At 39.7% G+C, this 16,628-nt stretch overlaps 1 protein-coding gene across 1 annotated transcript in view; it reads left to right on the top strand.

Annotated features, from left to right (window-relative positions):
- The window catches only part of IL18RAP (interleukin 18 receptor accessory protein), a 51,609-nt gene that overhangs the window by 13,130 nt on the left and 21,851 nt on the right, over positions 1 to 16,628 (top strand). The window contains exons 2-5 of the mRNA XM_059079123.2: positions 5,197 to 5,328; positions 13,143 to 13,312; positions 13,778 to 14,099; positions 14,196 to 14,379. Of these exons, the coding sequence (XP_058935106.1) occupies positions 13,243 to 13,312; positions 13,778 to 14,099; positions 14,196 to 14,379 (576 nt within the window). The 5' untranslated portion in view covers positions 5,197 to 5,328; positions 13,143 to 13,242. The remainder of the gene's footprint in view (positions 1 to 5,196; positions 5,329 to 13,142; positions 13,313 to 13,777; positions 14,100 to 14,195; positions 14,380 to 16,628) is intronic.

Raw genomic sequence — 16,628 nt, 5'->3', positions numbered from 1 at the left:
GACAGTGTCTGGTCTTACATTTCGGTCTTTAATCCATTATGAGTTTATTGTTGTGTATGGTGTTAGGGAGTGTTCTAATTTCATTCTTTTACATGTAGCTGTGCAGTTTTCCCAGCACCACTTATTGAAGAGGATATCTTTTCTCCATTGTATAGTCTTGCCTCCTTTATCAAAGATAAGGTGACCATATGTGCATGGGTTTATCTCTGGGCTTTCTATCCTATTCCATTGATCTATGTTTCTGTTTTTGTGCTAGTACCATACTGTCTTGATTACTGTAGTTTTGTAGTATAGTCTGAAGTCAAGGAGTCTGATTTCTCCAGCTCTGTTTTTCTTACCCAAGATTGCTTTGGCTATTCGGGGTTTTTTGTGTTTCCATACAAATTGTGAAATTTTTTGTTCTAGTTCTGTGAAAAATGCCATTGGTAGTTTGATAGGGATTGCACTGAATCTGTAGATTGCTTTGGGTAGTATCGTCATTTTCACAATGTTGATTCTTCCAATCCAAGAACATGGTATATCTCTCGATCTGTATCATCTTTTCTTTCATCAGTGTCTTACAGTTTTCTTCATGTAGATCTTTTGCCTCCTTAGGTAGGTTTATTCCTAGGTATTTTATTCTTTTTGTTGCAATGGTAAATGGGAGTGTTTCCTTAATTTCTCTTTCAGATTTTTCATCGTTTGTGTATAGAAATGCAAGAGATTTCTGTGCATTAATTTTGCATCCTGCTACTTTACCAAATTCATTGATTAGCTCTAGTAGTTTTCTGGTAGCATCTTTAGGATTATCTATGTATAGTATCATGTCATCTACAAACAAAGACAGTTTTACTTCTTCTTTTATGATTTGGATTCCTTTTATTTCTTTTTCTTCTCTGATTTCCATGGCCGAAACTATGTTGAATAATAGTGGTGAGACTGGGCACCCTTGTCTTGTTCCTGATCATACAGGAAATGTTTTCAGTTTTTCACCATTGAGAACGATGTTGGCTGTGGGCTTCTCATATATGACCTTTAATATGTTGAGGTAGGTTCCCTCTATGCCCACTTACTGGAAAGTTTTTATCATAAATGGATGTTGAATTTTGTTGAAAGCTTTTCTGCATCTACTGAGATTATCATATGGTTTTTATCCTTCAGTTTGTTAACATGGTGTATCACATTGATTGATTTATATATATTGAAGAATCCTTGCATTCCTGGGATAAACCCCACTTGATCATGGTGTATGATCCTTCTAGTGTGCTGTTGGATTCTGTTTGCTAGTATTTTGTTAGGATTTTTGCATCTATGTTCATCAGTGATATTGGCCTGTAGTTTTCTTTTTTGTGACATCTTTGTCTGGTTTTGATATCATTGTGATGGTGGCCTCATAGAATGAGTTTGGGAGTGTTCCTCCCTCTGCTATCTTTTGGAAGAGTTTGAGAAGGATAGGTGTTAGCTGTTCTCTAAATATTTGATAGAATTCACCTGTGAAGCCATCTGGTCTTGGGCTTTTGTTTGTTGGAAGATGTTTAATCACAGTTTCAATTCCAGCGCTTGTGATTGGTCTGTTTATATTTTCTGTTTCTTCCTGGTTCAGTCTCAGTAGGTCATGCTTTTCTAAGAATTTGTCCATTTCTTCCAGGTTGTCCATTTTATCAGCATATAGTTGCTTGTAGTAATCTCTCATGATCCTTTGTATATCTGCAGTGTCAGTTGTTACTTCTTTTTCATTTCTAATTCTGTTGATTTGAGTCTTCTCCCTTTTCTTCTTGATGTGTCTGGCTAATGGTTTCTCAACTTTATCTTCTCAAAGAACCAGCTTTTAGTTTTATTGATCTTTGCTATTGTTTCCTTCATTTCTTGTTCATTTATTTCTGACCTGATCTTTATGATTTCTTTCCTTCTGCTAACATTGGGTATTTTTTGTTCTTCTTTCTCTAATTGCTTTAGGTGTAAGGTTAGGTTGTTTATTTGAGACTTTTCTTGTTTCTTGAGGTAGGATTGTATTGCTATAAACTTCCCTCTTAGAACTGCTTTTGCTGCATTCCACAGGTTTTGGGTCGTCGTGTTTTCATTGTCATTTGTTTCTAGGTATTTTTTGATTTCCTCTTTGATTTCTTCAGTGATCTCTTGGTTATTTAGTAGCATATTGTTTAGCCTCCATGTGTTTGTATTTTTTACATTTTTTTCCCTGTAATTGATATCTAGTCTCATAGTGTTATGGTCAGAAAAGATACTTGATATGATTTCAATTTTCTTAAATTTACCACAGCTTGATTTGTGACCCAAGATATGATCTATCCTGGAGAATGTTCCATGAGCACTTGAGAAGAAAGTGTATTCTGTTGTTTTTGGATGAAATATCCTATAAATACCAATTAAGTTCATCTGGTCTAATGTGTCATTTAAAGCCGTGTTTCCTTATTTATTTTCATTTTGGATTATCTGTCCTCTGGTGAAAGTGAGGTGGTGAAAGTGGGGTGGTAAAGTTCCCGACTATTGTGTTACTGTCGATTTCCCCTTTTATGGTTGTTAGCATTTGCCTTATGTATTGAGGTGCTCCTATGTTGGGTGCATAAATATTTACAATTGTTTTATCTTCTTCTTGGATTGATCCCTTTATCATTATGTAGTGTCCTTCTTTGTCTCTTGTAATAGTCTTTATTTTGAAGTCTATTTTGTCTGATATGAGTATTGCTACTTCATCTTTCTTTTGATTTCCATTTGCATGGAATATCTTTTTCCATTCCCTCACTTTCAGTCTGTATGTGCCCCTAGGTCTGAAGTGGGTCTCCTGTAGACAGCATATATACAGGTCTTGTTTTTGTATCCATTCAACCAGTCTGTGTCTTTTTGTTGGAACATTTAATCCATTTACATTTAAGGTAAGTATCAATATGTATGTTCCTATTATCATTTTTTAAATTGTTTTGGGTTTGTTTTTCTAGGTCTTTTCCTTTTCTTCTGTTTCTTGCCTAGAGAAGTTCCTTTAGCATTTGTTGTAAAACTGGGTTGGTGGTGCTGAATTCTCTTAACTTTTGCTTATCTATAAAGCTTTTAATTTCTCTGTTGAATCTGAATGAGATCCTTGCTGGGTCGAGTAATCTTTGTTGTAGGTTTTTCCCTTTCATCACTTTAAATATATCCTGCCACTGCCTTCTCGCTTGCAGAGTTGCTGCTGAAAGATCAGCTGTTAACTTTATGGGGATTCCCTTATATTTTATTTGTTGCTTTTCCCTTGCTGTTTTTAGTATTTTTTCTTTGTATTTCATTTTTGACAGTTTGATTAATATGTGATTTGTTATGTTTCTCCTTGGATTTATCCTGCATGGGACTCTCTGCACTTCCTGGACTTGATTGACTATTTCCTTTCCCATGTTAGGGAAATTTTTGACTATAATCTTTTCAAATATTTTCTCAGACCCTTTCTTTTTCTCTTCTTCTTCTGGGACCCCTATAATTTGAATGTTGGTGTGTTTAATGTTGTCCCAGAGGTTTCTGAGAAGGTCCTCAATTCTTTTCATTCTTTTTTCTTTATTCTGGTCTGTGGCAGTTATTTCCACTATTTTATTTTCCAGGTCACTTATCTGTTCTTCTGCCTCAATTATTCTGCTATTGATTCCTTCTAGAGAATTTTTCATTTCATTTATTGTGTTCTTCACCATTGTTTTCTCTTTAGTTCTTCTAGGTCCTTGTTAAATGTTTCTTGTATTTTCTCCATTCTATTTCTGAGATTTTGGATCATCTTTACAGTCATTACTCTGAATTCTTTTCCAGGTAGACTGCCTATTACCTCGTCATTTGTTTGGTCTGGTGGGTTTTTACCTTGCTCCTTCATCTGCTGCATGTTTATCTGTCTTCTCATTTTGTTTAATTTACTGTGTTTGGGGTCTCCTTTTCCCAGGCTTCAGGTTTAGAGTTCGCATTATTTTAAGTGTCTGCCCCTGTCACAGACAGCCAGTGGGTGAGGATGGTTCAGTAGCTTTTGTAGGCTTCCTGGTGGAGGGGACTGGTGCCTGTGTTCTGGGGGGTAGGGCTGGATCTTGTCCTTCTGGTGTGCAGGACGCAGCTGGTGGTGTGTTTTGGGGTGTCTGTGAACTTAGTATGACTTTATCCTGCCTTTATTCTTATCACCGTGTTGCTCTCACATGACTGTGTAAGCCTGGAGCTTCATGTGCCTGGAATATCATTCAGCTGCTCCCTATGACCTGTGTTGAAACAGGCCTGTAAAAACCTCATATCCTCTTGGAATCCTAGGCAGATTCGTGACCTGGGCAGGGCAGATATGCTTTTTTGGTTCATTCTTATTTATAAATGCTAATTCCCTCTTCTCTCTTCCACCTCAGGGAAACACTCATTTTGCCTTCATCCCAAAGCAAATGTAGTCTTCTTTTATACTTTATGTTATCCTCTAGTTATGTGTAAAAGCAGCCCTGGAGCATCCATATGCTCAGATGAATCAGCCTTATCTTTGTTAGAATATCAGCCTCTTGAGGATGGGTGATATCTAAGCTTAACCAAGTTGCTTTCTAGATAAAGCTCTTTCTGACCAGTGTGGTCTCAGAGTGTCCTAGGGTTCTTATTAAGTGATTTTATTTGTTCTATCAAAGGAACAGTGGGGTTCTTAATTATATGTTATATTTTGAATCTTTGTTTTAATAAAGAGGTACCAAAAAATCTTGGTGACTTCAGAGTTTAAATTTATTTCCCTGTCTGTATCAATAAATTATTGCTTCAAATAAATGGTGTTAGAGAGATGGTTTTTTTCTTTTTCAGAATTAAAAAAAAAGTTAATCACAAGAAAAGCTTTAGGCTATACCATAAAGGTTACATTTTGGGGAGTTAGTTTTACAAAACGAAAAAAAAACCCAAAACCCACAGTTGAGAAACTGTTGAGTGCTAGTAATCTTTACAGGAAATTCCTGTAAAGGAAGTAGGATTACTCACTCTTTCAACTAAACCTAACCACAAACCTTATCTAGTCAAGGAGGTTGGTCTGGGGAGAGTTTTAGATGCTTCATCTTCAGGTCATTTCCTTCTACTTATAGAGGTCATTAATTTGATTTTCCTCTGTATGACCATGAATTTGACAATGTCAATGGTCATTTACAAAATATAAAGGTTTTCCTTTTTTTTTTTTTCTCCAGGTTTAGCTCATTATTTACAAACTTGTGAGTTACATATACTTTCTCCATTTATCTCTCTGGCTAGGAAGAGATATTGTAGACCTCTGAAAATGGATATTCTCACATGCTCATCTTCAGATAGAAAAGCTGGCAGTGACTGAAAGAAAGACTTGAAGTTCCTTTCTCTTTTTCAATGTCTTAAGGACAGGAAATACAGGTAAGACAATGTTTTGTTTTGTTTTGTTTTCCACTAGGTTTCCTAACCAGCAAATATAAGTTGAGAAAAGAACTTAAATCATTTTTAAAATGGATTGCTAACACAATTCTTTTTCGTAAACTACTTTGTACTAATAAATTTGCTACCTAATTAGCAAACTTTACATCTCCACCCATATGGAGACTTTATAAAAAAAACAAAAACTGGTGGTTATGAAATAAACCTATCTACAATGCTTTGAGCATTTTGTGGGAAAGGTGGAGAGCAGAGGGGTTCAAAAGGTTTGCCAACTCAGCCATAGAAAGAAACAAAATTGGGTCATTTGTAGAGATGCAGATGGACATAGAGGCTGTAATACAGAGTGAAGTAAGTCAAAAAGAGAAAAACAAATATCGTATATTAATGCATATATGTGGAATATGAAAAAAATGGTATAGACGACCTTATTTACAAAGCAGGAATAGAGACACAGACATAGAGAACAAACATGTGGATATCAAGGGGAAAAGGTGGGGTGATGGGGTGAATTGGGAGATTGGGATTGACATATATACTCTATTGATACTATGTATAAAATAGATAACTAATGAGAACCTGCTGTATAGCACAGGGAACTCTACTCAGTGCTCTGTGGAGACCTAAATGAGAAGGAAATCCAAAAAAGAGGGGATATATGTATACATATAACTGATTCACTTTGCTGTACAGTAGACACTAACACAATATTGTAAAGAAACTATACTCCAATAAAAATTTTTTAAAAAAGCAAACAAAAAAAGCGCATAGATACTACCTATAATATTTAGCATAGAGTTTGCCACATAACAAGAATTCAGCAAGTAGTTGTTGTACAAATGTGCATGACCAAGATTTGCAGTTTAGTTTAGATTGGGTTGTGTTAAGCTATTTGTATCAGTATTCCAGCGTCATAATTTTTTAAATGCATGACTTTGGACAATTTACTTCACACACACAAAAAAAGTTTTTGCCAAATTTAAATGCTTGTCTTGACTGTAAAATCTCTGACAGCAGGAGCTACACTCCTGGTTTTCTGTAATTCCTAAACAATGGGATATATAGCTACCATGGATCATGTGAGAACCATAATAATATTAGTTGAATTGAATAGTTACTGTTACACCAGACCCAATGCGTACATGTACATGTTTTCCCTGGGTATAGTCATTACTGATCCCATGGGAAATTGTCTTTAACTGTGGGATTCTCCTACCTGAGCCTCAGATTCCCTGTTGACACCTGCCTTCTCCACCTGCCTTTCCTCTTTTTCTCCTCCCACCTTTGGTCAGAAAAAATTTTAGTTCATCATCAACCAAAGATAGTTGAAGGTGTAGTCTTGACCAACTGCTTGGGGGAATCTTCAATCTCTACCCCCAAAAAATATGGCTCTCAAAAAGCAGGTATGGATGCTGTTTTGGAGAGGAGACACTTCAGCTACTTGAAGTCACCCTTTTGAGCTCTTATCTCCTTTTGTGAGGTGACGGCATATGCTGATAGGAAAATCAGAGTCTCTGATACCCTCTTCATATGGACATGAATTCCTCTTCTAATATTTATAAGATGTGCAATTTTCATTAATAGTGGGGACCACTCTTCAAGCAATGTGAGCCTTGGTGGTCCATCAGTGAAACAAGAAGGACAACAACCATCTTCCCGAGTGAGACAGAAAGTATGTAAGAGAGCAGGACACCATTATATTCAGTGCCACCTGTCCATTGATTTACTGCCAAGAACAGACCTGCAACCTGGTTTGGTTAAGTTGCCCAATGCTGGAAAAAGGCTCGATAAATGCACCTTGTGTGATTCCTTATGATTCTTGGAAGTGTTTTGGTGACGGTGGAATGAAAGGCATCACACAGACATCAAATATCTTAAAGAGGTAGATGTTGACAAACAGTATCAGTTGTGTTATCCCACATCGATGGGGTTTCCAGAGTGGGCTTTCTCTTGTGTTGCTCAGTTGCCAACAGTATTGGTAATAACTGCTATAACTTAGCACAGACCCAGCTCCGCAAGGTCTATCCTTGTCTCTGAGCAGGGCTTCCCAGGGATGATCCCTGAATCACAGTGATTTTCCTGACACTTGTTTATAATATAGAGTCCAGTGTTCTTCTCCTTGAGAATCTGATTTCATATGATTTGGAGAGCCCAGATATCTGAATTTATAGAAAGCATTCCGGGTGATTCTTGTAATGGAGATAATTCGAGAACCAATCCCAGAGACAAAGCTGTAGCCTAGAAACAGCCCCGGGCAGCCTGAGGTCCTACACCAGTAGGTGAGGGTATCATGGACAGAAAATCTGACCACTCAAGGTTGGGACAGGAATTCCTGAGGGCTGGAGACTTCTGGGTGTCACGGTAAAGAAATTTCTATAGGCTTGGTAATTCAAACGTGGAATCACAGAATGTTAGAGCTGAGATCATCTTAGAAATAATGAAGTCCCATGATTCTCAAGGAGCGCAGGGATCTCCTCGGGGAGCTTTAAAAAAATGCAGATTTTCCAGTTTAATCCCCAGAAGTTAGGACCCCCTAGCCCTAAGGTGGAGGAAAAACTGATACAGTCCAAATAATTTATTTTGCAAACAAAAAACTGAAGTGCAGAGAGAGGCTAACTAGAGTCACACAGCAAGTTAATGGTTAAACTTAGGTCGATATGCATTTATTTTGACTTCTCCTGAATTCTTTTGCATTTATTTGGACAACAGAATCGATTACAATTTATGCATGAAGCTTTTCCTAGGATTTGGAGATAAGATTTCTGAAACAGGATCCCTGTTCTTAAGGGGCTCCCAACCTAGTGAGAGGACATGGTATATGGAATAACAGTTTCACTATGGTGTGGATAAATTCTGAACAAGGACTTACTGAACTCCTGTGTGAGTCACGCCCTATTCCTTGAGAGAGTGTTCTGGCTGCAAGACAGGCTCAGTTCTGCTGGCATGGAGCTTTGGTTCTAGTTAGGGGAGAAGTTTATAAAACAAGATATTTTCCAGACCGTAGTGTGTGCTAAGACAAAGTGATATAACATGAGTAATAAGAGAGATAGCTGCTGGCTGGTGCAGTGGTGAATAGAGAGGAGGAATGTCATTATGCACATGGTCAGTGGAGGTCTCTCTGGGGATGAAACACAAGATAAATCATGAGAGAGCCATATCGAGTCGCTCGGGGTTTTGCATCCGATGCTTTGGAATGGACTCTTTATCTAGCGGGCGGTGGGGCTGGTGAGGTTATCAGCACAGAAATGGCATCCTCAGGCTTGATTTTTAGGAAGACGCTTCTGGTGGCCGGAGATGGGGAGATTGTCCCTTCAGGGGCTTTGTGGGCAAAGGAGGGGGAAGCAGGGGGTGGGGGGAGGTAGACCACATCTGAAAGGCAGTTGCTTATCCTAGGTCCCTTGTTCCTAGACCACAGTCTTGGAAAGAAGCGCTACCCATTGTCACCAATGGGGATAAGTGATGCAGTGACTCTGGTCCCCGTCCGTGGCACCCTAGGTCCTCCACCATCTCCTGAAGCCCTTTCTTGGCTGAGCACACCCTCCTCTCAGCGGGTCAGCAGCCAAGTGGAAACATCCTGTACTTCTGGCCCCCCCTGGGTACAGCGGTCTGGAGAGACCTCGCAGAGTGTATGACTCTGTCCGCCTCCGTCCAAGACAATGTCTCTGTGGTTTTCGGGGTTTGTCTTTTCCCGCCTCCCCAGAGAATTTGGTCCACACACGCTCTTCTCACTCTCACTTGCATTGGGCCTGCTACCCTGCCAGCTCATTGCTCACGGTGGAATCAAGTCAGCCCAGGAGGAAACACCTCCCCGTCTTGTCTTCCGTGTGCAGTGTAGCCCGGGGAGGGCGTGGCTCGTCCCCACTCCCCACCTTCCTTCCCGAATTCCTCGTCTCCATCACCTTAAACCCGCTGCACGAGCTGATCTGATCTATCAGTGGCCAGACCTGATGGAAACGAAGTCCTTCTTGTGCCCGGCTTCTCTGCTTAGTGTCAGCGTGGTCTCTCTGTTCTGTTTCTTCTCTTCCCTTTGGGTTTATCCTTTTAAATCTTCCCTTGGCCCTGACTCCGGGAAGTCTATGTGCTCTCTCCTCGCAGCCTCCTGACTTCTCTCGCTGGAACTCTCCCCTGTGGGTCCCCAAAGGCACCTCAAGCTCAATGTTTCTGGTAGAGAAACATAATTGTTGATCATTTATAAATATTAAAATTACTCCTTTCTGCATGTGAAGATGTTGGAGACATGGGGTTCTGTGTGTGTGTGTAAAAATGTTTGGAAATGAAGAATTTTATAAGCGGAGGAAAGTAAAGTATTTATTTATGATAAAAGATGGAGGTTCCTGAAGAGAATGGTCCTGGGAAAGGCTGGGTGGAAGGAGTGGTTGCAGGAATGGCCAGTGAGCACAGGAGGCAGTGAAGAGAGGAATGTGCGTGATGGCCATTGAGAGAGAGACAGGCAGACAGAGACAGAGAGACAGAGGTTGAGAGAGAGAGAGGGAGAGATAGAGAGAGAGAGATTGATTTTTGTCAGCTGCCCAAGAAACAGAGATGTTCTGGGAAGCAGACTTTTAAGGAGAACATTCAGAGGGACCATATGATACTTAGTAAATGTCTTTCTTTCTTTCTTTCTTTTTTCTTTCTTTCTTTCTTTCTTTCTTTCTTTCTTTCTTTCTCTCTTTCTTTCTCTCTTTCTTTTTCTTTCTTTCTTTCTTTCTCTCTTTCTCTCTTTCTTTTTCTTTCTTTCTCTCTCTTTCTTTCTTTTTTCTTTCTTTCTTTCATTCTTTCTTTCTTTCTTTTTCTTTCTTTCTTTCTTTTTTCTTTCTTTCTTTCTTTTGTTCTTTCTTTCTTTCTTTCTTTCTTTCTTTCTTTCTCTCTTTCTTTCTCTCTTTCTTTTTCTTTCTTTCTTTCTTTCTCTCTTTCTCTCTTTCTTTTTCTTTCTTTCTCTCTCTTTCCTTCTTTTTTCTTTCTTTCTTTCATTCTTTCTTTCTTTCTTTTTCTTTCTTTCTTTCTTTTTTCTTTCTTTCTTTCTTTTGTTCTTTCTTTCTTTCTTTCTTTCTTTCTTTCTTTCTTTCTTTCTTTCTTTCTTTCTTTCTTTCTTTCTTTCTTTCATTCTCTTTCTTCCCCTTCCTTTCCTTCTCCCTCCCTCCCTCCCTCTCTTTCTCTTTTTTCCTTACTTTCCCTCTTTATTTTTTTTCTTTTCTGTTATCACTGCATTTGGTTCTTTGTCATATTTCCCTGTCACTGTTTATTTGCATGTTTCTGTTGGCAAAGACTTTTTACTTCACCAAATTTTACTCAGGCTCCTTGAGACCTCCTCTCAAATGGGCCTCAACCTTGGTCCCCATCCTGTCATCAGCCTGCCCAGCTCAGTCTTAGCAAAGAATTCTGCTAAGTCATCCTCCCATCCTTGATATCTGGTTAAGTTCTTCATCTCCCAGGTTTGATATCTAAGCCCTTAATCCACCTTTAGCAAGAATCTTGTTAGTCATTTTGGTAAGAATTCCCCTCCCCTTGATGGCTTCTCTTAGTAAATTTCCACCCCCTGATCCCTCAGCCTCCTCCTTAGCTTTAAATCCTCACCTGTCCTTGCTGTATTCTGAGTTAAGCTTGATCTTTCTCCCCTGTTGCAATAGTCTTGAACAAAATATTTCTTACTGTTTTAACAGATGTTAGAATAGTTTTTTTCTTTAACATTGTTCTCCACACTGTGTCAGACCCTTGAGGACAGAGACTATACCATTTATTTTGTCCCCTGCACACCCATCCCACTTAAAGGGCTTAAGACAGTATGGGGGTGTTTTAGGAGAAATTTTTTTTTAAGTTCAGGGGTTAAATTACTTTATTTCTGGGCTTCCCTGGTGGCGCAGTGGTTGAGGGTCCGCCTGCCGATGCAGGGGACACGGGTTCGTGCCCCGGTCGGGATGGATCCCACGTGCCGCGGAGCGGCTGGGCCCGTGAGCCGTGGCCACTGAGCCTGCGCGTCCGGAGCCTGTGCTCCGCAACGGGAGAGGCCACGCCAGGGAGAGGCCCACGTACTGCAAAAAAAAAAAAAAAAAAAAAAAATTACTTTATTTCTACAACCCCAAGAATAATACCGAGGCTATTTTTATGATAGTGATAATAGTTTAGAACTCTAAGAGGCACAGATAAAGCTGTTCTATAGTGAAATTATTTGTATTTTCTGCTCAAAACAAAATTATATAATAATTAAATATCACCCACTGCTATGGCTTGAATGTTTGTGTTTTCCCCAGATTTTTTTTTTACCGTCTAGAAATTTTATTTAATTCCATTTGAAATAGTTCAGATTTCTAAACTTTACCCCACAGCTGCTTCCCCTCCAGCTATTCACAATGGCATTTGAGCAAAATAAAATACTTTGGACATTCATAGTTTGTGACAAAACTTACCTATGTTAACAACAAATGATGGTAATTACAGGCCTCAGATTATATTAAATTGCTGTAGTACTATAACCAACAGCAATAAATTTGTATTTTAAAACATGTTTATAAGTTGTCTTTTCAAACAAAAGAAAATATTCCAAGACACTGAAAAACTGCAGAAATAGCCTTCCTATCTTTGCAATCCAAGATTCTGATTTTAGAAGTTAGAGTTTAAAATTTTTAAACACAGTCAGAAGAGTCTAGCTGTGTTTAAAGCTTCTGGTAAAAACCAATATGCTTTGTAGAGTCCACACCCAGCTCTAGACTTTTTTTTTCTTTAACTCACTAATGATCACGTTTTTCCACACAGCATTGAGTAAAAAGTTAAACTCTCATGCACGTCAAATTGCACGACAAAGTGTAAGTCAGTCTGGTGATGTCATATTTTACCAAAGGACTCTCTCCGCAGATTTATATGCTGAGAATCTAACCCCAAAGAGAATGGCATTGAGAGGTGGGACATTTAGGGGCTGCGCAGGTCTCGAGGGAAGAGCCCTCACGAATGGGATTTAGGGCCTTATAAAACAGCCCCCAGTGAGACGGGTAGCCCATTCCCCCAGGTGAGGACACAGTGAGAAGGTGCCAGTTATGAGCCAGGAAAAGAGCCCTCACCAGAAGGCGACCATGCTGGTGCCTTTCTCTTGGGCTTCCTAGACCCCAGAATTTCAAGAAATACATTTCTGTTGGCTATAAACCATCCAGTCTTTGATTTTCTAGGACACCCACCCAGCAACCTTCTCCCTCCTCTTTTAAGTGGTTTGAAAGTTCCAACAGCCACCCTGTCAACAAGAGGGACAGAACTACCTTCTGTCCTTCCCTCCCTTTTACACCTCAGAGAATTGGTAGAAACACCATCCAGTGACAGCTTATCCCGTCTTATTTGGGCCACAAAGAGTCAAGCGTCCTCTATTCTCGAACAGTTACTACAAATTAGCAATGTGCAGACATTCTCAAGTTTACACACGAGCTTCCGCACTAGTTTCCCTAACCGGGGAGAACCTGACATTTTCATTCAACTTGGATGATCGTTTCAGGAAAACTCACTTTTCACCATGAAAATATACGTACTAGGTCAGAAACTGAGGAAAAGAAAAAAAGGATTCCATAAAGAAATGGCATCAAAAGATCACACCGTACGGACTGTAGGTGCAGGTAGTACCGTGAGTCTGAGATGTCCTACCTCCTGTAGTTGTGTAAGAAGTGACATATGCAGGACCTGCCACATGCTGTTGAAAATACCACTCAAGTGTGGGCATGTGAAGACTTGTTGGGTAGGACCTCCCCTCTCAAAGCTTCCTGTGTGACTTGCGTTTTGATCACTGGTTCCGATTTCTTCATTTCCCATTTCTTGATTTACAGAAATGAAGATGATTCTCAGGGTGGAGCCCTGAATTACAGTACCCTCCACTCTGGCAACAGAACAAATGTCCTGAAGCAATGAGAAGACGCAGAGAGAACAATGCTTTATTTGAGCTGGGTATTTCTTTGGCTTATCGCAGGAGGGAAAATTAAAGGAGTTAATACTTCAGGTAGGGGTTTTTCACTTTTCATGCTAAGCTTATGAGTTTTATGGTCCAAGTTTAAAGTGACAGGTATTCTGTGATACATCAGCAGCATGGCATAATAATATAGAACATTTCCTTTCTACTTCTAAGATGGGGGTAGGAGGAGAAATTATTGGGGTGAACAGCTTTCAGTTGATACCAAGCATCGATGTGGAACCCAGTTGCTATATCTGGGTGTTCAGTGGGAGCAGCTGAAGAGGAATTAAAGGTGGGTTGGCATGTTTACAGGAAACCTCCGTTGTTACGGGTGATGCGGAAGACCAGTGGGAGGGAATTAGAACATGAACTTCCTTTGCCCACAGAATGGGAATGGTGAAGGAGGAAGACACCCAAGGGAGCTTAATCCCTTGTGAAACCAAGTGCTCTTTGTAAATATGTTAGAATTCATCTAATGTGTTTCTGTGTTCCTTTGTTTATTGTGGTTTTCAGATTGCTCCACTGGAAAGCTACTTAGGACATACTCTGCAAGGTGTGGGGAGGAGTTTGTCTTATTTTGTGATTTTCCAGAGCCACAGAAATCCCGTTTCTACCACAGAAGTCAACTCTCACCAACCCAAGCCTCTGAACACCTGCCCTGCAGTGGTAGTAAGAACCTATCTGATGTCCAATGGTACCTACAACCTCAAAACGGAGATCCACTAGTAGAAATCACTCAAAACTATCCTCACGTCATCCAGGACAAGAGTACCCTTCATTTTTTGACCACAGAGATGTATAATGCTGGGTCCTATATTTGTAGACCTAGGATTAGGTAAGTCCCAAGTACATTTGTATCTGAAAACATCACCAAATCCTTTACTAGCTGGATAGAACATCTGTGTTCACAGGACCTTGTTAACTTCCCTAGGAGCCTCCAGGATGAGGCCTGTTGTGTCAAGATGATCTTAGAAGTTAAGCCCAAGACAAATACATCCTGTGGGAGCTCCATATCACACGAACAACTGCTTCTTCTTGGTAGCCTGGGCTCCATTTATTGCCCCGGTCTCAGCCCCCAGAGTGATACACAAAGTCCAGAGGTGACCTGGTACCAGGTAAGAATGACTTCACTGAAACTGATGCCAGAGTTTAGTTTTTACGGTAGCATCTCCTTATGTAATTTATAGAAATGTGAGTCTGAATCTGAGCTCTAGAGCTTCCCAAAGCCTGGCCTCACACCTACAGAGAAGACCTGACGTTCTAAAGTAGTTTTCCCCTAGGTAGCCACAGAGTCTGATGTTCCAATTATTAGAACCATCCTTTTGATCAGTGCCAGAAAAATTTCTAAAATTCAAGTACATTACATGTGAGGTTAAGACATAAACTTATGAACACCCACTCATGCAGAAGACCAGATTTGTTTAATTTTACCACCTTTGGAAAGCAAAGGGCATTGCTAGGGTGAAAGGAACACCCAACAAGCATTTCTTGAAGGGTTTCTGAGAGAAGTGGGAGACTGGAATACTTTCCAAAGAGGACACCTCTGGGAAGACAGGTAAGGCAAGCACCTGGTGGCCTGGGTGACACGTGTCTTGCACCGGTGAGTCAGTGGGGAGGGAGGGCAGTGCTAAGAGAAAAAGGGAACAGGAATCAGGAAAAGACAAGTTTCATAATGATTCTGAGTTATGAACCACATGTGAGTAAACTTCATAACAAAAACATTTCACATTTCCATTGTATTTTACAGTTTTTCTAAGTCCTAACAGATATATAAATGCTGCGTAAGCATCTCTTCCAAAGTCTGGGAATGTCAGTTGACCCAGGGTGGTGGAATCTGGGAATAGAATTTAAATCGCCTCCTATATTTGTAATAATTGGCTTTTTAAATATTTATTTATTTATTTGGTAGTGTCGGGTCTTAGTTGAGGCAGGCGGGCTCCTTAGGTGGGCTCACGGGCTCCTCAGTTGTGGCTCACCCCCTCCTTAGTTGTGGCATGTGAACTCTTAGTTGCGACATGCATGTAGGATCTAGTTCCTGGACCAGGGATCGAATCCAGGCCCCCTGTATCGGGAGCATGGAGCTTTAACCACTGCACCACCAGGGAAGTCCCTATGATAATTGTTTGAAGTTCAATACTTGGCTTTAAGAAATCATGCAAAACTTTAAATTTGACTTCCAAAGATATCTGTTTGTTAACATAAAAATATCATTTTAAATTACCCCTGATCAAAGCCCAGAAAGTGGCCCATGTTTATCTGTTGGCTTTTTGTACCCCAAAACTTAGCAATCAGAGTCTCCTGGAGGTAAAATTACCAATGGGTGAGGCAATATTTCCTCACTTGATTCTCTTGAGATTCAGTGACAACTGGTGTTACTGTGTCCCTTGTAGAAAGAAGTGTACAGGGAGGGTGAGTGTGTGCTCAAGTCTCAATTTTATATTTTAAAATGACACTGAAAATGTGCTGCCCTCAATAAAATCCTAACTTAAGAAGCACCTTACTAATTATTAGAGAAGTGCAATCAAAACTACAATGAGGTACCACCTCACACCGGTCAGAAATGGCCATCATCAGAAAAATCTACAAACAACAAATGCTGGAGAGGGTGTGGAGAAAAGGGAACCCTCCACCCTGTGGATGGGAATGTAAATTGGTGCAGCCACTCTGGAGAACAGTATGGAGGTTCCTTAAAAAACTAAAAATAGAGTTGCCATATGATCCAGCAATCCCACTCTTGGGAAAGTTGGAAAAACCTCTAATTTGAAAAGACACCTGCACCCCAATGTTCACTGCAGCACTATTTACAATAGCCAAGATATGGAAGCAACCTAAATGCCCATCAACAGATGAATGGATAAAGAAGGTGTGGTATATGTATACACAATGGAATATTACCGAGCCATAAAAAGAATGAAATATTGCCATTTTCAGCAACATGGATGGACCTAGAGATTATCATACTAAGTGAAGTAAGTCAGACAAAGACAAATACCGTATGATATCACTTATATGTGGAAGCTAAAATATGACAAAAATGAACTTTTTTACAAAAAAGAAACAGACTCGCAGACATAGAAAACAAACTAATGACTACCGAAGGGGAAAAGAGGGGAGGGATAAATTAGCAGTTTGGGATTAGTAGATACAAACTACTATATATAAAAGAGATAAACAACAAAATCCTACTGTATAGCATAGGGAACTATATTCAATATCCTGTAATAAACTATGATGGGAAAGAATATGAAAAAAAAATATGTAAAGTGAATCATTGTGCTGTATAGTAGAAACTAACACAACATAGTAAGTCAACATACTTCAATTAAAAAAAAAAGAAACACGTTACTTTCATAACCTCTAAAAT

This window comes from Kogia breviceps, chromosome 11, assembly GCF_026419965.1.
Source record: "Kogia breviceps isolate mKogBre1 chromosome 11, mKogBre1 haplotype 1, whole genome shotgun sequence".
Lineage (NCBI taxonomy): Eukaryota > Metazoa > Chordata > Mammalia > Artiodactyla > Physeteridae > Kogia > Kogia breviceps.
The sequence above is the reverse complement of the archived record's forward strand: the minus strand, read 5'-3'. Positions and strand labels throughout refer to the sequence as shown.